At 40.5% G+C, this 22040-nt stretch overlaps 1 protein-coding gene across 2 annotated transcripts in view; it reads left to right on the top strand.

The window, feature by feature from the left end:
* PIEZO2 (piezo type mechanosensitive ion channel component 2) overlaps positions 1-22040 on the top strand; it is a 470115-nt gene that overhangs the window by 396344 nt on the left and 51731 nt on the right. The window contains exons 30-36 of one of the 2 annotated variants that reach the window (XM_047090353.1): positions 1467-1626; positions 5444-5533; positions 7592-7713; positions 8799-8870; positions 13477-13583; positions 14863-14961; positions 18994-19108. In XM_047090353.1, coding sequence (XP_046946309.1) covers positions 1467-1626; positions 5444-5533; positions 7592-7713; positions 8799-8870; positions 13477-13583; positions 14863-14961; positions 18994-19108 — 765 coding nt within the window. The remainder of the gene's footprint in view (positions 1-1466; positions 1627-5443; positions 5534-7591; positions 7714-8798; positions 8871-13476; positions 13584-14862; positions 14962-18993; positions 19109-22040) is intronic. The other variant, XM_047090354.1, reaches the window with a different exon arrangement.

The following is a 22040-nucleotide window of genomic DNA, read 5'->3' as shown; positions in this document are numbered from 1 at the left end:
CGGCTCAGGTCATGATCCCAGGATTGAGCCCTACGTACTTAAGATTCTTTCTCTCCTTCTGCCTCTCTCACCACTTGTGTTCTCTCTCTCTCTCTCTCTCTCTCTCTCTCTCAAATAAATAAAATGAGGGGCGCCTGGGTGGCTGAGTTGGTTAAGTGTCCAACTTCAGCTCAGGTCATGATCTCACGGTTCGTGACTTTGAGCCTCAGGTTAGGCTCTGTGCTGACAGCCCAGAGCCTGGAGCCTACTTCAGATCCTGGGTCTCCCTCTCTCTCTGCCCCTCCCCGACTTGCATGCACATGCGTCCACATTCTCTCTCTCTCTCTCTCTGTCTCTCTCTCTCTCTCTCTCTCTCTCAAAAATAAACAAACACTTAAAAAAACTTATTTTAAATAAAGTAAATAAAATGAAAAAACAAAACAGAAAAAAAGAGGTCAATTCCCTTTCTAGATGGAGGCTATAGGACTGTAGTACATTATGACTCTATTGTCCCTACCATGAAGTGCCCCTATTCTAGACATGTTTAGTCATGTTCTGGAAACGTACAAGACCTGGCAGGTCTGGGGATTGTATGTGGCCTGTAATAATTCCCCAAACTTCTTTGAGTTACATTAGGAAGGGTTACAGAAGTCCATAGACCTGTGGTGTTTGCAGCTAGATTCTTGGGCAGTCAGAGTACCTCTGACTTCCAGATTTTTCTCTCCTCAGGAAGCTCAGGGAACCTCAAAATCAGGAAGGCAACTAGAAGAACCTCCACAGTTTCTGCAGTTAGACTCCCAGGGCAGAGGCAGAAGTTTCCATTCCCATCCTCTGCCTCTTGTACCAGAACCCAGGACAAAACCACACTTGGTCCTCCATGGTGCCCGAAATGGGGGCTACTTGACCACGGCACTCTCTCCACTGTGGCTTCCAATCCAGGCTACCCTTTGCCCAGGATGAAGAGCAACTGGGAATTTGTTTTGATTTAGGATAAGATATCTGTTGATAACCTCTTTTTCTAACAGACCATACTGCGTTAACTGCTCTTCTGGTTATACTCGGATTACCATTCCCAGAATAGCCGGGGCTTTTTGTTTTGTTTTCTGTTTGTTTATTTGTTCATATCAGAGCATTGCCTCTGGCATTGGGACATAGAGACATTATTTCTCCATGGCCCTTGTTCAGAGAGAAAGAAACCTCTCTCTCCCAGAGAGAGAAGTCCTGAGGAGGCACCCTTGGTGAAGAGTCCTGTCTGTGCCTTACACTGTTACTTGTGGTCAGTCTTACAAATCAATGTTGACATTGGAGTTGAAATGTGTATCTTTGCTTGTAAACAAATCCATCCATAAGTGAGTCCATGCATCAGAATATTTTTCTGAGGCCTGTGGGATTTCCCAAGCCTGATTATGCCACAGATATTAAAAAATAACAATGAAAATGGATGTTAATTTTAATTTGTTTTTTTTTTTTCTACTTTTTGACCCCAGCTGATGATGATTCCTCATGTAAACTCCCCAGTGGTGAAGCAGGAATTATTTGGGACAGCATATGTTTTGCCTTCCTCCTACTGCAGAGAAGAGTTTTCATGAGTTACTATTTCCTACATGTTGTGGCTGATATAAAAGCTTCACAGATCCTGGCATCAAGGTGGGTCAGGCCATGAAATCAAGTGGTTTCTCTTTAAGTATCTGTCTGGAAGTAATATTGCACTGTGCTCTTGTCTGAGCTTGCCTGTAGAACCTGCAATAGGTTAAGAAACCCCTTCTGGAGAAACCAATCCAAGAAGGGTTTAGCACAAGGCCTTGAAAACCTAAACTAGAAGAGTAACAAGAAAGTCTTTGGTACCAAGTCACCCTTACAAAGATCTGGGATGCTACGAGAGGTCAAAGACAGACTGGTCATCTAGAGCCCTCTGGGCACAGACCACCTCACTGGGCATCGCTCATTTTGGCCTCAGAAAGAGCAGTAACACAGACCGTGTTGATCTCTATAGAGACTAGTCCACATTCCCCCTCTCTGGCTCTGTCCTAAAAACGGAGAAAAGCACACTTACGTATTATTTTTCAGATTTAGGTTGAGAAGGAGTGTGATAGATACTGAAGCTCATTCTAAACCTTCCTATCCATCTTTTCTTATCTTTTCCTTCCCTTCAACCTCTTTTCCCCAACAACCTGATTTTCTCTTTTAACAAGAGGTCACCGGGCCACACTACCTTCTTCTTCCTAGACTCCACCCTTCTTCCAGTTTTTGCCCCAATCTTGTAGCTTTAAGGGGAAAGACTGGGAAGAAAGCTAGGTATTAAAGGCAATGCCTAGACAGCTCTGCCCATGTCAGGGACACCAGCCTTGCTGATTCCATCAGACCCATGGTGCTAAATAATCTGATAATCATCAGCTTGTCTCATATGGAATTTCCAGAATCTATCATTTTGATTTGTGTTTTAGATTAATACACTTCTGTTTATACCACCAGTGCTCTTAGAGACTATTCCTTCCCTCTGCCAGGATAAACAAAATGTTTATTTCGGAAGCCATTTATAGGGAAGCAGTTCCTGGCCTTTGTTCACTAACTTGGAGCCCAGTAAAAAGAATTTTCAGTAGGGGACCTACATTTACTCTGAGGAGCTTTGTGCCACCATGGGCCCTCACTATGTGCATGAACAGGGACTTCATTTTCTGCACAATATTGGCCCTAGAATTTACCATTGTAATTGTTTTTCTAACACCCAGCGTATCAGTTTCATTAGAGCACAATGTCTTGTCCTTTTTTATTTCTTTTTGTTTCTTTTTCTTTTGGGGGGGCTCATCCAAGATATTTTATCCTAATAGAAATTTTATTTACTTGTAGAGCAACTGGTATTTGTGCTGATAAATACATCTTTTTTTTTTTTTTTGGCTTTTCCTAAACATTTGGTCCTTAGACATCCAGATCATAATAGTAAGCCGGTATTTTTCCCTCAAAGTTATCACAGTTATTTAGAAAGCCATATGCCTCATGTTATAGAAACTGATGGCTTTGGTTCAGAGTACAGCTCGTGCTTGTTCAAGAAGAGCCATGTCTTAACAAGCGTTGAATTCACAACGGAATTTCCAAAGAAAAGACATTCATTCATTTATTGATTTGTCCACAGCCTACTGTGTTACAAGGAGGCAGATGGTTGGCCTTCCCCTCACAGAGCTTATAGCCTTGTGGGGAGAAGGACATATCAACAGGCAGTCACAATGCCATGTGACTAGTGTGATGGTAGGAGAGAAGCCGTGGGGATTATATCAAGGGTACATAAACACCTGCAAATGGCAGGAACCACGGCAGCCTTCCATTCTAAGCTGCACCCTGAGGGATGAACAGGAGGTAGAGGAGGAAGGCCGGGGACACAGCCCAAGTGAAGTTACCAGGGGAAGTTTTCATGAAGAAACCCTGAGAAGCTCAGCATGGTTGAAAAACAGAAATTTGAAGGTGAAGATAATGATGACAAATAAGCTGGAGAGATAGGGAGACGTCCGATTATCAGGGGCCTGAGAAACCATGTTTATGACTTTAAAAGTAACACCACAGATAATAAGAAGCAAAGGAATGGTGTGGCCTTAGTGATGTTTTAGGAGCTCACTCTGCTTGTGGCGTGTACTCAGGACCATGGGCAAAGGGACCGGTTAGGTGGCTTCTCTGCTGATCCAGAAGAGAGACAATGGCTCAGACCAGGATGGGATAAACTAGGAAGATATTTAAGAGTAAAATTGGCACAACTGGAAAATTGGAAGGAAGGGAGGTGCAGCTGGAAAGGAGAGGGTAGAGGATGATATGCCCAGGGTTCTGGTTGAAGCAAATGGTGGTACCATTCCCAAATGTAGAGATGCCAAGAAGCTCTAGACTTGGGAGAACACTGACCACAGACCTGAGTTGTTGGGTTGGTGAGCTTGTAAAACCAAACCCATTGGCAAGTCCGGTGGGAGGACAGGTATGGAGGTGGGAGTAGACTCGAGGGGCCTCATGACCCATAGGGGATTAGAGCAGGTGAGTGGTTGGAGGGAATGTGAATGAGAAGAGGGCCCTGGGGAGCATCCACACTTAAGAGATGGGCAGAGAAGACCAGCAACTCTGATCCAGAAAGGAGAAAAGGAAGCTAAGAGAGCATGGTGCCCTTGGAGCCCGAGAAAGGCTGTTTCAAAACAGACGTTCAGCAGACAGAATGTACAAACACAAGACTGAAAATTGAACGCGGAAATTGGTGACCTCAACACCTGGGCACCAGAGCCAAACATGGGAGAGCTGAGGTTGAAGGGAAAGGCTTAGGGACAGTGACTGGGAGATAGTCATGCACGGACATAGAAGACTGTGAGTGTGCGCGGGTTTTTATTTGCTAAGATTAGCAGGATGTGAGCATGTGGGCATGCTTGTGAGGAGGACTCAGTGGCAGTGAGAAGGCTGAAAATGCAGAAACAGAGCAATAAGGGAAGGATGGAGCCACTCTGGCTGCAGGGATGGGAAGGGACTTGTGCACAGGCAGACCGTAGGCGACAGTGTCACCTTTCCCACTGTCACTGCAGGAAAGAGTTTCCGCAGGCTAGGTGGGAGGCAGCTGAGCAAACTATTGCCTCATGACTTATGTTCTCTCGGGAAGTAGGAAACAAGGAGTGAAGAGCCCTTGACAGAAGTCTAGATTTGAGAAAAGTAGAAGGGGTTTTAAATAGCTGCTGTAGGGAAGAATTCCGAGGGCGCATGAGGAGTCAGCAGATAACGTGCCCGGTCACGCCTGTCCTGCACCTCTGACCACAGGGCTGGCACACCACTGGGTTCCTGCTGACTTGGGATTTACCAAGCGGATATGATCAGATGACGAACCAGAGTTGAAGATATTAAGAGAGGTTGATGAAATAGATCTAGGAGGACCCAAAGTTGGCTTGAAAAGTGAGAACAGGCAGAGGGATTGGAAGGAGGGAAGCAGAGAGGCAAAGAGGCAGGAGACAGAACGTGCCCGTGATGGAGCTTGAACTCCAGCTTCGCCTATTTCCTTAGCCCAATTCACTCCATACCTGCTTCTGCTCATTGAGTAGGAAAGTAATCTGAACTCACTCCTCCTTGCAAATGGTCCCTCATGGGGCAACTATATATAACAAGGTCAGGTGAGTAATGCTTCGCTAAGATACGAGGTTCAGTGGGACAGGTTTGAAGGGATGCATTCTTTTCAATGTCTTGAAAAACACAAACCATTTTTTTTGTTTTGTTTTGTTTTACTGACCTTCTGTGGTTGTGAGCAGGCCCACTCCCTCCCTCGGGTGGCTGTGCCGTGTTCATCCACTGGGAAGGGGCCTCTGCACGGGCTCTTGAGACTCCCACTGCCAGCCAAAAGAATCCAGTTAATGAGCTAAAAAGAAATGTTTTCTAATCCTCATAATCATTTTCAGGGGAAGGTAAGTAAAAAGGATAGAAATACTGATTTTTTTCTCTATTTCTGATTTTTCTCTAGAGGGGCTGAACTTTTCCAAGCCACAATTGTAAAGGCCGTAAAGGCAAGAATTGAGGAAGAGAAAAAATCAATGGATCAACTGAAGAGGCAGTAAGGAGGCTTTATTTCACTCTTCTCCTTTCCTTTTAATTTTGGTTTGCCTGATCCTGTTGGGCTGGCTCTCCACTCCCAGGTACCCTTAATCCCCTGAAAAACCCATTTGTGTTAACTTTTACAACTTCTGGGTATTTGCTCTGTGTCATGGCAGTAGCTTATGCTCACTGGACTGAAAATGGAAGTAATTTAAAAGAAAGATGGCTGCAGCGTGGTAGAAAGGGGAGCCATGTTGGATAAGACTTGGTTCAAGTCTTGGTTCAGCTGCTTACTCTGGCACCATGAGCACATCGTTCAGATTCTCTGAATTTCAACTTCCTGTTGAAATTAGGGCTCACAATCATATCTGGGTTTTTATAAAGATGAAAAGAGTTCATGAATGAGACAGGGCCTTTGCCAGTACCATTGAGGTGGAGCAAATGTTCATTATATCTGTGGATTAAAGGAATAAATACAGAGTCCTAGCTTTGGAAGGATCTCTAAAGATAGTATGATACAGTCTCTTTGGGAAGAAACTGTTGACCCATGACATTAGATGACTTAAAATCCCCAACAAACTAGAGGCAGTACTAGAAATACAACCCCCGTTTCCCTGTGTTCGCTTCAAGAGCTTGTTTTCTGCCGCAGCGTTCTGGGGAAGTCGAGTAAGGGACTGACTCCACTCAAGAGCTTTGATAATTTCTTTTTAAAATTAATTAGTTAATTTTTAAATGATCCCTTGAAAAGAATTTTCTTGGAGTGAAATTTTCAGCAGTAAATGTCACTTCCGAGGATCAGTAGCTCTTCATTTGAGGGGCAGGTTTAAGAGCTGATGGCCACGGAATTCAAAACCTAGCCACTTTCTCCAGGAAAGTGGAGACTCCATCAGCCCACCAGGAAAATCCCCCAAGTTTGCTGAGACTACTTAATTCCCTTATGACCTCATTTCCCAGCTCCTTTCCCCATGCAAAAATGTTTGCTAGCATAACTTACACCATCCCATTGCCTGGCTTATTCCACAATTGACGATATGAGTTACATAAAGTGTCATATAAACAGTTATGGTATAACTGTTGCCATTGTGGTCTCTAGTCATCAGGTCAGAGAAATAATAAATTTGGACCCACATGTAGAATGAGTTCCTAATTACCCATAGGGGAAACCTGTTACTATCATTCACTTTACTGAATTTTTCCATTTGCTTTAAGAATGCATCCTCTTAAGTGACAGAAAGTCAGAATATAAAAGAATGTAGGTAATGATCATTGCCAAAGAGAAGCTAAAAGTGCTGTATAAGTTGCAGGAAGCAGAAATCAGCTTAAAAACTTGAGCAACGTATCCAGAATTTTAAGAAACTTAAGAACTGAAACACCGCAGGAGGACAGGTCTGGGAAACAGAGTTCAGCACTGCAGTTTCTGAATAGTTGGACTTCCCAATTAAGCAGACAAAATAAAAGGCTCTAACTCAGTAATTAAAGATGCAATAATACATTTTTCCAGAACCAATAGGAGATTAGATTTGAGATAGAGAAGAGTCACGTGGTCTGATAGAATACTTAAGAACATCTGAAGAGCAACATGCTTTTTACAAAATAGTCCTCACACATACTTTTTCATTTGATTTTCACAACTATGTGAGATACACAGGTATCAATTGTTAAAAATTGCAAAATCTGGAAGAATAAAGGACTTCCATTTCATCGTCTAGTGTGTTCAAAATGCCTTTGGTACAAGGTGTAGGTGGACATAAAGTACTGTGTACCAAACTTCAGCATAATTGTGATCATATTATTAAGACCAGCATCTATGTAGAGCAAAATAACAGGGAGATGTGGGGAGACACATATATATACATACATATATGTATACATACATATACATATATATGTGTGTAGACATGTATATATTGTCCCCCAAGAAGATGCTTGTTGCCAATAAAAAAAAAAAAACATTCAAAAGTCCCAAATATTGACCACTTTGTGATTTTACCCACATACATACAAGTGGAAACCCAAACTGATCATGTGGTAACTGTGGGTGTGTTCTTGGCATTGCTGCTGCTACTTTATCTTATAGGATGGATCGCATCAAAGCCAGGCAACAGAAATACAAAAAGGGTAAGGAGAGGATGCTGAGCTTGACCCAGGAATCAGGGGAAGGCCAAGACATCCAAAAACTCTCTGAAGAGGATGACGAAAGTATGTCGAGACGTTTCCCTCTTGTTCAAGTAGCTTGGCATTGAATAATAGCATGATAAGGGCTAGGGCTGTAAAATAACATTACTTTTACTCTGCCGGTATTATGCATGTTTGTATTTTTTTTTTAACTCAGCAAGTTTTACCTTCTGATTGTGAGTGGGATACATGTATTTATTTCACAAAGTACATATGTAATGACTCCGTGACTTTATGAGTATCTCTTCTTCAGCACAATGACTTTAATCAACACATAGCCTAGCTTCTGTCTCACAGAGATGTGTTTCTGAAGAAAATGAGAAGGAATTTTAATTTATTCCTTTAGAGAAAATATTTTAGATATTTTAGGTACACAGTCTATTGTTGTCTTTGATTTCTATAAATGTTATACAAAAATGAAATATGTATGCATATTTTATGTGGTATCTGAATAATGGTAGTTAAGTATCCTTCAATTATTGTCTGTTCCAATGAAGTCTAAAATGAAATATACATTATTATATCTGTAGTATATCTGCAGATTTACTATATCCAATTAAGTTTAAAAGGTCTTCTGATAGAAGTTTGCATGCTTTTCTATTTGAAGGGGAATGGCAAAATAATACATGGTGTTTTCTAATATATAGCACCTATTTAATAACCAATAAATTTGTATTTTTCCAACCATGCATGAAAATAATCACAAGGAAACTCCTGGTTATTGGAATATATGCATCTTCACAAATTATCTGCCACTATATTGTTTTATAAAGTTTAGGTGATGCTTCTTTTCTGTTAATTCACCGGAAAATTCAATGTGTGATGCCTTTTTGAGAGCTAACCTTCTTTTTTATATTTCTTTATATGCACTCTATTACTAAAAAGAAAGCAAAAATGTGGCATAATGTTCATAGAACACTTAGTATTTGCCTTGTGAAATCGCCTGCTCATGCGTGTAAACATTTCAGATTTGATATAGTTTCTTTCCCTGACGTCTGATGTACTTTTGCAACTTACCTAGATTTTGACATTTGAGTTGTTAAAGCGTGGTTTTCAAAATTTGTTTTCTCACTTCATAAGAATTAATATTTGGACATATTTTATTTTAGGAGAAGCAGACAAACAGAAAGCCAAGGGCAAAAAAAAGCAGTGGTGGCGGCCTTGGGTTGATCATGCTTCCAGTAGGTTTTCTTGATCCTCTTACAATTTCATCGATTCTAACCCTTATATCCTTGACCAGAATTCAGGCGTCCCCATGACCTGTGTGTTCCATGCATGGTTTGGTCCTTGTGACTTGATAGGGGGTCAGAGTGTAGGAAAATTTTCATGGAAATGGGTCTCTGGGCCCTGGTGATGGCACCTTCCAGAGAAATCAGCTGATTACCATGCCGTCTGAAGAAAGCCCCACATGTGGCTGACACGTGCCTGAGCATCCTAAGGGCTCAGAAAGCGAAGAATTGCTACCTTTTTATCTAATTCTGAGGTCCAGAGCTCTGCTGATACGTATTTGTCTTGTAACTGAAAACCCTTATTGAACATGAGTTTTGGCTCCCCCTGGGAGGATACTCATTAAGTTCAAAGTGTTTGTGACCCTCTTTGTAAGGCACTAGGCATGGATGCCGATGAGTCTCTCCTCCCCCTTCTTCCCAGAGCTTTGATTTTATTTGCATGTAAGGTCTTTTGGCAATTTATTGAATATAAAGGGGAGGCTAACTTAAAATGTGTTCACTTTCTCATTCTGCCTCTGCCCCAGTTTCAAAAGGCTCTCGTACTACATTCCACATTCGAAGCCTAGCATGTGGCGTGGCTGTAGAGCCACCAGCCATGACCAATTCAGAGCAGAGGTGGACAACAGTTTTTGAAAAGCAGAGCTTCATGGCCACATAGAATTAAAGTTTCCCTCCTGATCATTAAAAGAAATGAGGGGGGTGGCGCCTGGGTGACTCAGTTGGTTAAGCATCCTCCGACTGTTGATTTCAGCTCAGGTCATGATCTCAGTCGTGGTCATGATTTCACAGTCGTGGGATCGAGCCCTGTGTCAGGCTCAGTGCAGAGTGGGGAGCCTGCTTGGGATTCTGTCCCTCCCTCTCTCTCTGCCCCTCCCCTGCTATTGTTCTCTCTTCCTCTCTCTCTCAAAATAAATAAACTTTAAAAACAGGAAAAAAGGGATGAGGAATTATGGAACTCAGTGGCTATATTTGTTCTGCTTAGCAAAGGAAATATCACTCACGATTGGCCAGTGGACGGTCTTAGAATGGAATGATCCATTTCAGTCTGACCCTCCTTGCGTTTGTTCAAATATTGAATAATTATTCATTATGTTGCAAATTACTAATAATACCTTCAGGCCTTTATGCCTTATCCTGTGGCTTAATAACTTCAGCTAACGTGATCAGACAGGGACTATCACTGAGGCCCACAGTGTCGCACGATGGTGGGACAGACTCTACTGACGGGATCTTCAGAATCACTAGAAAATCAAGTTGATCAGAATGTTTTGCTGTGCCTGATTCTTCGTGTCTCTGAGATATAGTGTTGGCTTCTCTCGCCCCAAAGTTAACTTTCTAAAATCAGCAAGCCGATTTACGGAAGTATTAATTCAAAATTTGCTCAACACGCCTGAATGATACTAAATTTAATCCCAAACATTGAATTTATAGCATTATGTGAGGGAAAAAAAAAAAAAAACATGACTTTCAATGAGTTTTGTTTCACCTGCTGCCAAGTCAAAAGACAAAGATTCACATCGAAATTCTGTGTGACTCTTGAATCTTTTGTTCATTGGCATGTTCGTCATGCTAACGATCCAATAATGCAGCACACTGTAAGCCTGTTTCTATCAAGTCACAAGAAAACTGTGCTTATCTTTCTGTTTGTAAAGGGCCCTTTGCTAGTTTAGACAGACCTATCCATTTCGACATTGTGTCCTACTGAATGTTTTCTCTCTCACCTGGGGTAAATTCCCGTTGCAATTGTAGTTGTCTTTCCTTTTCTCGTCTAAACATTGAATTTTGGAAGGAATTGGATATGGTCTTCGATAATCATCTTACAAGTTGGTAATAACTGAAAAAGAACTGCTTATGAAGGTTATTGACTTTAGTTTTCTGATTCATTTCACCCTCATTATATCGAGTTCTTGAAGACTGGTATTAAATTAAATGTGCCTTGTTACAACACCTCTTGGTGCAATAATGCAGGAATGTGTGTAATTCATGGTTTGGAATCAGATTCTGACCGTGGTGTTAAAATTTTTCCACAAACTACATTTCCTTTTACCAGCTCATGAGGAAAGGAAAGGAATGACTCTGTGGATTATTTCTTAGGCCATGAGTTCCAAAAGTTATCTTTAGATCTGGAAGCACTTTACTAAAAGCCCTTATTTCAATCTCTTGAGTCAATGGGCTTTTGCCTAGATGGTTCCTTACAGGTGCGGAGTGTGAGAATACATGTAGTTGAATACCCTTGTGTAAGTCTACAGATGATACAGTGATATGGCCAAGTTGTTCATAATACTGGCAAGCAGTCAAGATCTTAACATAGTCTGTAGGTGGCCAATCTTCCACTTCCATACCTATGTGCACACATGCGATTGCATTATTGCTGTTCAATGATACCTTCCATTCCAAGGTAGTATGCCTCCATGCCAATTCAGTACCTTCCTCTTGTTAAATATCTGAAACAGAGGTCTGGGCTTCTGGGGATACAGGTGGTAGGTTTTAAAAGTTATTTTCGCACTCAGTTCAGCAATCACATCAATATCCACATGTTTCTGGACACAGGCTGGGGGCAGGATCGCTCTCTGAACTAACAAATGTGTATGTAAGAGCTTCTCTCCTTATTATTAGCAGATAGCACCGAAGAAAACACTCTCTGTTGTTTTCGTACTTTTATCTCAGTAACATTTCATAAACGAATAGGGGATTTTCCTAAGCATTTCCTTCTTTGTTTTAACGTGTCAATTCTACTTCTCGCATACAAATTGATAGTTTGTTTTTTTAAAATGATCAAATCGGTGTTGTGACTGCTTGAGAAGAAAACCGTTTGGGCTCACTGTGTCCACACGAGTAAAAGTCACAGAAGGTATGATTGAATACAGTTGAAGCTATTGTTGATTTTAGAGCCTATAATGAGGGTAAAATGCTCAATCCTGTAATACTCTGTTTTTTACCAAATGACCATGTGACATAGAGTCCATGTAACTTTCCTGCAAATGTCTGAGCTTACTTGAAGGCATTACTTTAATGGTCTTCCTCACTGTCAAACGTAATGCTGTGACTTTGGTTTGTTCTTGCTTATTCTTACCTTCTGTTGTATTGCATTTATTCCCTCAGGCCTGGACCCAGTACTCTGGGCCTGGTTCTTTCTTCAAAATAAAAGTAACAAACTACAGTGCTTCTGTTCAAGGATATAAGGCCCAATTCATTCCGTGTGCAACTTCACGGATGGAGGCTTCAGATACGGTCTGAAACCGTTGGGCAAAATTACCTCCTTCTGGCCATGTTTAGTGATGGTCACGCAACTAATTTTAAACAAGCCAAGGTGTTCCATTACCTTACAACGCACGAATCCAAAAGATCACGGAAGACATCATGTTATGTCGTCCAAAAGACACCTCAGCATTTGAAAACTTGAATGTACCTTGAAAGTGCTACTATGTTTTTCCCCCGCAATGATGGTACAGTTCTTGTAGCATCGGCAATACGTACGCTGGGTCTCTTTTCTCTGATAAACTTAACGTAACGCTCAAGCCGACAAAGATGGGATTCTCAAATTTCTTTAAGTCTCTGGACATTTCAGCTTCCTCTGCTCCTTTTAACACAGCAATATGTTCTTGCAGGGAGAAGATCAGGCAAGGCAAGGCACGGACTATCCAGACTGTCTGTGCTTTGTGTCTTCTGGTCAGTATGGTTCTCCTCACATTTCAGTGAGCAGCCGGAGTTCCTTGTTGACCAGAAGCCCAACAGCGCTAAACCATATCGGCCATGTCTGCCGTGCCTCAGTCTGTCCCGTGCTACTTGTAGAAACAGCCAGAGTGGTGGTGGTGGTGCTGTTTTTGTAGTTGGTTTTTTTGTTTTGTTTTGTTTTTTTAATGTTACCTGCCCATTTCCTCCTTGTGGCAACGCGTGTGTGTGTTGTGTGTGTGTGGGGGGGGGGGGGGGGCGGGGGAATGTTTTTTGTGTTTGTTTAACTCTTTCAAATGTCTTGCCATGTATGCTCTGTCCCCTGTGTCACATGCGGAGCAGCCAGGTCTGCAGAGTGTAAAGTGAAGTCGAAGTCGGTGATGCTGATTCTTGGTCCTGAATCAGCCTAATTGGCGTCTCTACCACACGCCGGACCCATTCAGACAACACCAAATCCTCTACTTCACTTTGGCCTCGTCTAAAGGACCCAAATTGCCGACTGGTCTGAGTTGTGAAACTGTAACCGTTTTCCAGCCACTATTTTGGCCATCTTGGTAACAAAACTGGTTGCTGCAGAGTTGATCCAGTGTTATCTGTGTAAAATTTACAACGAAGAAGGAAGAGAGTATCAGATAAACCCAGCAGTGGCCAGTTTTCTTACATGGCATAGACAAGGCCTCATGCTCTGTAGACCCGGCCACACCAACACCACGTAGTGTTAGCCCAGAATGAGTTCTCTTCATCTCTTGTTTTTCCCCCCCTGCCAACATCTCTTGCTGGTCTTTTGTGGACAATGTGTATATCGGTGGGGGGGGCAGTTCACTAATAAGCCCTTAATGATCTCATCTCTCTTGCAAGAAATAAGTAAATATTTTGTTTTGCTTAGTGGTCAGGAGTGGAGATTATTATTTGTTTGAAACGGATAGTGAAGAGGAGGAAGAGGAAGAACTGAAAAAGGAAGATGAAGAACCTCCGAGAAGGTCTGCTTTCCAGGTAATTCTGGGGTTGGGAAAACCATGCCCTTTGCTGGTTGAAGGGCTTTTCTTTCCGACAGACCTTGAATGCAGGCCTAGACTTCTTCTGCCATGTTCACGTGTGTTATAGCTTCCAGAAGCTTCTAATTTCCACCTGAAATCATCCATCCCTCATTAAACTGTAACGCTGCTTGCCCTCAGCTTTGGTGTAATTCCTGCCATTCAAGAACACTGTTCCCACCAGGTGTTTGCTCCGGTGCATCAAAAACCCTTCTGATGCTATAAACCAAAAATAAAGCTTCCCTGGGTGAACTTTATTTTTCTGTTACAAGTAGAAGGTGAAGAAGACTTCTCTGGCATTGCTCTGGATTGCTTGAGCAGACTTCCCATTTTGAGACGTGAAATAGTTGATCATAAAAATAAAGCACTTGCTTTGTTTTGAAACCAACGGCCACTTCCATGTTACCTCAGATTTTGCAAATCCATTTCATTTGTGTTGTCAAAGGTTTGAGACTGTACTGCAGTCATGAAAACAGCCAGCACAGTCCTGATTTTTTCATCTTAGCTGCCTTTCCTTTTCAGAATGTGCCACCTCATTCTTGGTGACATAGCTCACCAGCCTAATACGGTGTACCCAGTGATTGTCTAAGCAATGCTTGTTAGCGATGAGGACTTGTCAGTAGAGTTACACATGGGGTGAAAGCTTGGCATATATTTCTTTTACCAAAGAGTCACTTGTGAGGACTGTTCTTTCCTGTTCATTACAATCCAAGACATATGGAGCGATACCCATCAAGCCGCATGATGTGTCCATGAAAAGGTCATTGTCACTCTGCTGACCGGGTCTCCTCAAGCTGCAGGGTTACATCCACCCCTGTATTCCCAACGACATTGAAGAACTAAATTATTTATGGAGCCACCTTGCTCTGATGCTTCCTCGCTGGCCCCATCGCTACTTGAGTTGTGTCTCTTAAAGGTGGTGTCTGTGCGTGTGGCTGGCTCGTCAAATACCGATGACCTGACGTGTGTATCTTTATTCTCATGAGTTTCCTTATAACCATCACTCATTCAGCCAAGAAGAGAACATTCCTCACCGTGTTTATGGATTACATGCAATGGCTGACTATTTTCCTATTCTGAACCAACAAGCAAAGCACATTTGTTCCAGCTTCAGTGATGGGGCACGTTTTAACCTAGCTGATGTAACTGTAGAGACAAATTCATACTGACGTCATATGTAAAATTGTTAGTCTTTGATGTTTTTCTACTAATCACTGTCGCTTTGTCCTTCTTTGTAGAGAGCTATTGGGAAGTTTGCGTCGGCCATTTTAGCCTTGCCAAAGTCTGTCATTAAACTTCCCAAAACTATTCTTCAGTATTTAATCAGAGCTGCAAAGGTATTTGATGTTTCACTGACGTGTGGTGTGTGACCCTCCGCTCTGTAGAAATTTAGACAAGCAGATCCCTGTCGCCTCCATCTGCATTTTCCCTGCTCTATAGGTCGTACAACGGAGGAAGTATAAGAACTTAAAATATTAGGGAAACATTTCCAAGGAGAGTTTTGAGAAGCCAAATTTCTTACTATTTCATTCTTGTTCTTCAGTTGACACAAGAGCCTATCGAGACATAGAGAGAGAAAATGCAGATATGTATCTACTCTGTCCTTCTTGTAGTTTGGCCTACGTCACATCTCATTTGAAAAGGGTCACATCTGGTTGCATGCGTCAGTCGTGATGTGTAAAATGTGTGATAATCGTTCTCAGAAAGCTGGTAAAATTATGACCAAGGTAATAGAAGACTCATTTTTCTCCACCTTCTTGTTGGCTTCCCTTTCAAGTCTCCATCTTCCCTCAATCGGATATCGCCTTCCGTTTTACTCTCCTGCCTTTGGTACAATTCCTCACAAGACCGTGCTGCCATGTACGGTCTGTGGAGTTTCTCATGCCCATGTCACCAGAGAGAGTGCGGGATCAACTGCGAAGAGGCTATTTGTCAATTAATCTAATGCACAGCAGAAAGTATCCAGCTACCTGGGCGGTAGCTACCCATTATTGAAAATCATAAATAATGAATTACTGTTCATGTACTTTATAGAAAGCTGGTTCTGTGCACTTAGTCTGGGCAGGCACTTAAACTCTCAGGTCTTTATGCTCATGTGTTTAGCAAATGTTTGGATAGTGAGGGGGACCAGTGCTTGTCCCATTTTACCTGGGACCTTATTTAAATGCAGGTTATGGAAATTAAGCAGGTCCTTGAAATTCTGTATTTCTCTCAAACTCCCAGGGGACAGACAGCTGGGGGTCTATCTTGAATAGGAGGGTCTAAGCTTCTAGGTTCCTCCCATCTTTAAAATGCCAGCGTTCTGATTGCTAGTTTAATATTCTATGTTTTAACTTCCCTAAGATTCTTTTTCTTTTCTCTTTTATGACTACCATATAAGTCTCTCCATTCATATTTAAGAATTTATATGAAAGATTGCAATGTAATTATCCCCGTCTTACTTTAAAAACAAAAACAAGAAACAAAACAACTTCTTTCAGACAACATAAAGAAAGTCCTGGGTTACACATGAATCAAAGGACAGTCTATTAAATTTAACCAATTTCCGTTAAGGATCTCCATTCGCTTCAATAAAGTCCTCTCCTGTTTGAAAAATTAAATGCTTTTGGCATAGTACATTATCAGGAAAATGAATCTCATTTCCCCCCCACTAGGTAAGATAAGCTTAAGATAAAAATCATATAAGACTTAAGATAAAATTTAAGATAAAGTAAGTGAGTGAATAAATGAATGAATGAATGAATGAATAAATAAATAAGTAACTAGAATTTAAGATAATGTTGAGAATACAGACTAATAATGGCAATTTGAAGAAACCAAAGGTCATTTATGGACATTTTCTTGTTTTTTTTGTACTTATGGTTAGTGGTGTGGGTGTCCCATGAACTTGAACAGTGGTTATGGCTGCAATGTGAGAATTGAGAAGTTTCAGTAAGAAACTTCCATTTCTCCACTCAATAAGAATTGGGATTTTTCCTCCTACTTTGTCATCACCATTTCCTGAAACAGACTGACCCTCTATCAAATGTTCCTGGCACTATACCGAGTTTGTATCTCCAAACGTCAACATTAAGATAATTTACCTACAAATAGGGACTCCTCATAAGATTTTCTTCCCCTCTCTTTTTCCCCCTTCTTTGAATTATGTAAATTCTCATCTTAGTGAGACAGCTTCGTCATTTGGGATTATAGGTAGAGCCAGGAGTTTCCTTTTAATAAGGCAAAATCTTTTTTTTTTTTATTTTTTTATGTTTATTTATTCTGAAAGAAAAGTAGAGGGAGAGAAAAAGTGGGGTAAGGGCAGAGCGAGGAAGAGAGAGAATCCCAAGCACAGACCTGATGCAGGGGCTAAAACTCACAAACCATGAGGTAATGACCCAAGCCCAAACCAAGAGTCTGACGCTTAACCAATGGAGCCACCCAGGTGCCCCAATAAGGCAAAATCCTAATGATACTCCCCCATCTACAAGAGTTCTGCAATTCTGTCCTAAATGACCCTTGTCTCTCTCCTTCTCACCCTCCTTCCCCATTTTTCTCCAGTATAAAAGAATTCCTCCAACTTGTATACCTAATGCATTCACAAACCCTGAATTACTCTTTTATTTTCTATCTTGGGGATTCTGGCATTATCTAAAAGCAATATGGTCATAACCCATTTTTTTTAAAGAAAATGTCACCGTATATTGCTCTTAAACCTGAAAATTTCTTGCATCTAGCAGTTCAGATTTTTTTTAAAGAATCAATATTTTGTGGAAGCAAGTTTGCTTATTAATTTACTAAACCTCAAAGATATTCTTTTTGGTAGGTGACAGGTTTAATAAGCAAGGGAACTTACATATTTGGCAAAGATATTCTTCCTTCTTTTTTAATTTTTTTTAATGTTTATTTTTGAGAGAGAGACAGAGACAGAGACAGAGCATGAACACGAGAGGGGAAGAGAGAGAGAGGGAGACACAGAATACGAAGCAGGCTCCAGGATCTGAGCTGTCAGCACAGAGCCCAACGTGGGGCTTGAATTCATGAACCACGAGATCATGACCTGAACCGGAATTGGATACTTAGTCAACTGGGCCACCGAGGCACCCCCAAAGATATTCTTGATAGAGTTCCCAAGTAGCATGCTTAGTAAACATCTACCATAAATTCCTTCATGTGGTCCTTCTTTGTCCAGTGTCAGTTCATTTCTCAAAATACATTTTTGGCAGAAAATAGGATTATTTTTTGCCTCTTGGATTTATTATTATTCAGAAACAATACAGATGTTACACTTGTGTTAGTTGCCGTTAGATTCAGATTTCTACCATTGGGAAAAAAGAAATTCTCTTCCTTAGTCACTCATGACTTTTACACTTCTGTACATCAAAAAGTTGGGTCCCTCTTTATTTTTACTGACCTCACAATGCCTGTGGTTTGCTTACACTGTGTTTTCCAAGGATTCCTGAAATCTGAAAGTCATACAGAGTACAGTGAAAGTGTCTGGGTTTACAAAGTGCCCCCACAAAACAGCCCTCCAACTTGAACATCATAATAGAAAACCCAGCTTCCCTGAGACCCAGGTGGCTTTGTGGGTGCATGAGGAGCATGCCTGCTTGGCTTCGTGATTACAGATGGCTGACTTTGTTTACCAGGGTTTTCTTTTTGTTCCTTCTGCATGATTTGGGAGACTATTGGTGGGTGGACTGTTCAACATTGCTCTGCGGTGGTTATCGGTTTTATCATATTAATGTAACCGTTTTCAGCTCTTGAATGAAAATGACAAAAGGCAACCAAGGTCACCACAGTTTTCCTTCCAGAACATTCTGGAATAACTCTGTAACCTTAATAGCGCACTCATTTTTCCTCTCCAAATACTAATCAGTCTACAGAACCCTTTCTCAAGTTGCTAGTCATAGCTGTTTTTCACAAGGGAGAGCATCAGATGTACTAAACTCTTTTCCCAAAGTAAATGAGTAAACGATGTTTTGTTTTTGACTCAAAGTTTATTAGTGAGGGGAGAAAAATCACTCCAGTGACACTTAGCAAGAGGTCTAGCTTATTCCTATTGTGTGTAATACAAAAGAGTCAGTGACTGTCACAAGTGGTAGTGGTACATGGGGACTTGGGGGGAATGATGGTCACCCAAAGTATCTCCTGACTGTGATACCAAATGAAATACACTCCTACAACATCTGTTTTCATATTTTATTTCATGATCATGGAAATAGCACAGGTCAACTGAGAATACTGAGGGATGTGGGAGCAGAAGATTTAGTTTGTGCTGGCAGAAAAATATGTATATATTTCCAAAAGTCAGGAAGCTTGGTGTTGGTCCCTTTTCTTTTCATTTAAATATTAAAAAGGCAGAAAATAATTTAATTTTCTCCCTTCAGTTTGTTTATCAAGCCTGGATCACGGACCCTAAAACAGCACTCCGACAGAGGCGCAAAGAGAAAAAAAGGTCTGCAAGAGAAGAACAGAAAAGAAGGAGAAAAGGATCTGGGGATGGTGAGTGTTGAGTGAGCGCAGGGCCCAGCCAGCACTCTCTGTCCCTGTGGCCCTGGGATCCCAAAGGGAACCACAAAGGACAGAAGCTTTGGAGGAATGACATTCTTACATTCTGAGGAATGCACAGAGTTCTACTTGTCCTTCGTTGCTTGTGTCTGACCCTTGGAATAAATAAAAATGTAAATTTAAGTTAAGGTACATTTTATAAAATAAGAGAGAGAGGAACAAATTAAACTCAAAGTAGAAGGAAGAATTAATGTTTTAAACAGATGTTAAATTATAGAAAAGAAATACAAGACAAGATCTATCATTAAGTGAAAAGCTGTTCTTAGAAAAAACTAGTAAAATGGGGAAACCTTTGGAAGTTTGATTAAGAAGAAAAGGAAAAACACAGTATCAGGAACCAAAAATGGAACATAACTACCAATGCCGTATTCCACATCACATTTGAAAACATACGATAGGAAAACATTTCTAAAGAGGGGAAAAACTCCAAGCTACAGCTAAGCACCAAAAGTGGAGTGAAAGTTCAAGTGGGGCACTCAGAAAAAATATTTGCATTATATATATCAGACTAAGAAATAGTATTCTGGATATATTAAGGACTTCTAAGAAGCAGTAAAAGAAAAGTTCAACCCAATAGATGAATAGATGTGAAAAACAATTCACAGATCAGGAAACGGAAATAGACAGAGGAGCTCAGCTTCACTACTAATAGGAGAACCACAACCCATATTTTGACATACTGTTGTTTTGTTGTTGTTGTTTTTGTTGCTTTACCTATTGGATTGGGAAAAACCCAAACGTTCGTTAATTTGTTAACATCACCATTTGGAGTTAGTGGGAAGAGAAGTGTTTGTATGAGTTACAACCCATATAACACGACGAGCGGTGTCGTAGAGTAGTGCATCCCCTTTGAACAGCAATGTGTTGATATCTGTAAAAATGTTAAATGTCCATCTCCCACTACAGATCGATCCCTCTTCTAGATGTGTGGTTCAACTTGAAGCAATATCTGCACATGTGCACAAGGACCCATGTCTAAGAATACCTATCAAACATCATTTGTTTTGTTAATAACAAAAACTTGGAAGCATTCTCAATGCCTACATAAAGAAGAGTCAAGTAAATTATGTTACTATATATTATAAAATTCTATTCGGTAGTTAAAAAAGTGAGATGGATTATAGCTGATCCTAGAACAATGTGGGGGTTGGGGCACTGACCCTCACACAGTCAAAAATTTTGTATAACTTTAACTTCCCCAAAACTTAACTAATAGTCTACTGTTGACCAGAAGGCTTACTGCTAGCATAAACAGTCGATTAACACACATTTTGTATGTTATATATGTTATATACTGTATTCTAACAATAAAGTAAGCTAGAGAAAGGAAAATGTTATCAGGAAATCATAAGGAAGACAAAATATATTTGCAGAACTTTACTGTATTTATTTTTTAAAAACCTCCACGTATAAATGGACCTGCACAGTTCAAACCTGTGTTGTTCAAGGGTCAGCTGTACTTTAAACTTGACATACTGTTAAATGAAAAGTACTGTTACAAATGGCAGCACATTATGAAACCATTTATGAAACAACGGAAACCAGCATTCCTCAAGACAGTATTTTGCATTTTTAATGCATGCATATAACGGTGTATAAATGCAAGAGAAAGATCAGGAAGAATACTTATTAGTTACTAACGGTGGTTACTTCTGGGGGAGGAGTGGGGAGACTGAGATTAAGTGGTATGATTATCTGTTATATTTTGATTCATTACAAAGAACATATACATCGATTTTTTGTGTGAAATTAAAAATGTATTCAAAAATCAAAGAAAAGCATAATTACTAATGGAACTCTAACTGCACAATCTGTCTCCTTTTTGACCATTCTGCCCCCTGCTACCTCCTGGTAGCTTTAATTTGATTTTACTTTATTGGTTTGAAAGACAACATGAAGACACAGCCAATGTAACAAGTAAGCAGTCAAGAGCTAGATGCAGAATCTCCCTTGGAAACCCACCCCCACAGGTGCCAAAGCCTCAGAATATGTAGTGTTCATTTCCAGTCCTTACTCATGTGTGTGTGTAAATATGCAGGCACCATTTCCTTTGTTTACTTTCAAAAATGAATCCGTGCTATACAAATCGCTCTGGGGTAATTATTAGCAATGTATCATAAACATTTCTCATATTAAGTATTTATAAAACTATATCCTCCTTTTTTTAATGGCTGCAAAATACTCTACAATATGGATATGCATAATTTATTCAACTATTCCATCACTAATGGACATTAAGTTTGCTTTCAAATTTTTGCCACAATGAATAATGCTATCATAGATATTCTTGCACAGAAATTCATACAGTCATACATACATGTGGGTGTGAATGTGTGTGTGTGTATGTGTGTGTGTGTGTGTGTAGTGTAAAGCCACAAAGAACACAGACTTTCCACAGAAAAGTCATCAAAAGTGGGATTTCTGAGTTAGGGGGTGTGACTTGTTTTTTTACCTTAATCTATAGTTTCCCAAAAGGTTTTAGAAATTTATACTCCTACGTGTAAGGGATAGGAGTGTCCATTTCCCTGTACCCTTACCCTACAGGATGTTATTACTTTTTTTTTTTTTTTACTGTTGGTCTTTCTTAGGGATGACAAATGACTTTTGTTTTCATTTGAGCTTTCCTAACTAATAAGACTGAACATTTTTTATTTCCTATTTTTCATGGCATTTTGCTTCCCAATCTAAGATTTAAACATTTTTATCATTTTTCGTAGTATCATTCTACTGGGTTGTTTGCCCTTATTAATTTAGGGACTATTTACATGTTAGGGATAGTATCCTTTTTTCATGTGTTACGAGTTTGTTTCCCCATCCAATTTTTATCTTTTGATTTCGTTTATGGTATCTATTATCTAAATGAGTT

This window comes from Lynx rufus, unplaced genomic scaffold (assembly GCF_022079265.1).
Source record: "Lynx rufus isolate CCGP_SWC_20201006 ecotype Redwood Valley unplaced genomic scaffold, mLynRuf1.p SCAF_29, whole genome shotgun sequence".
Taxonomy (NCBI): domain Eukaryota; kingdom Metazoa; phylum Chordata; class Mammalia; order Carnivora; family Felidae; genus Lynx; species Lynx rufus.
The sequence above is the reverse complement of the archived record's forward strand: the minus strand, read 5'-3'. Positions and strand labels throughout refer to the sequence as shown.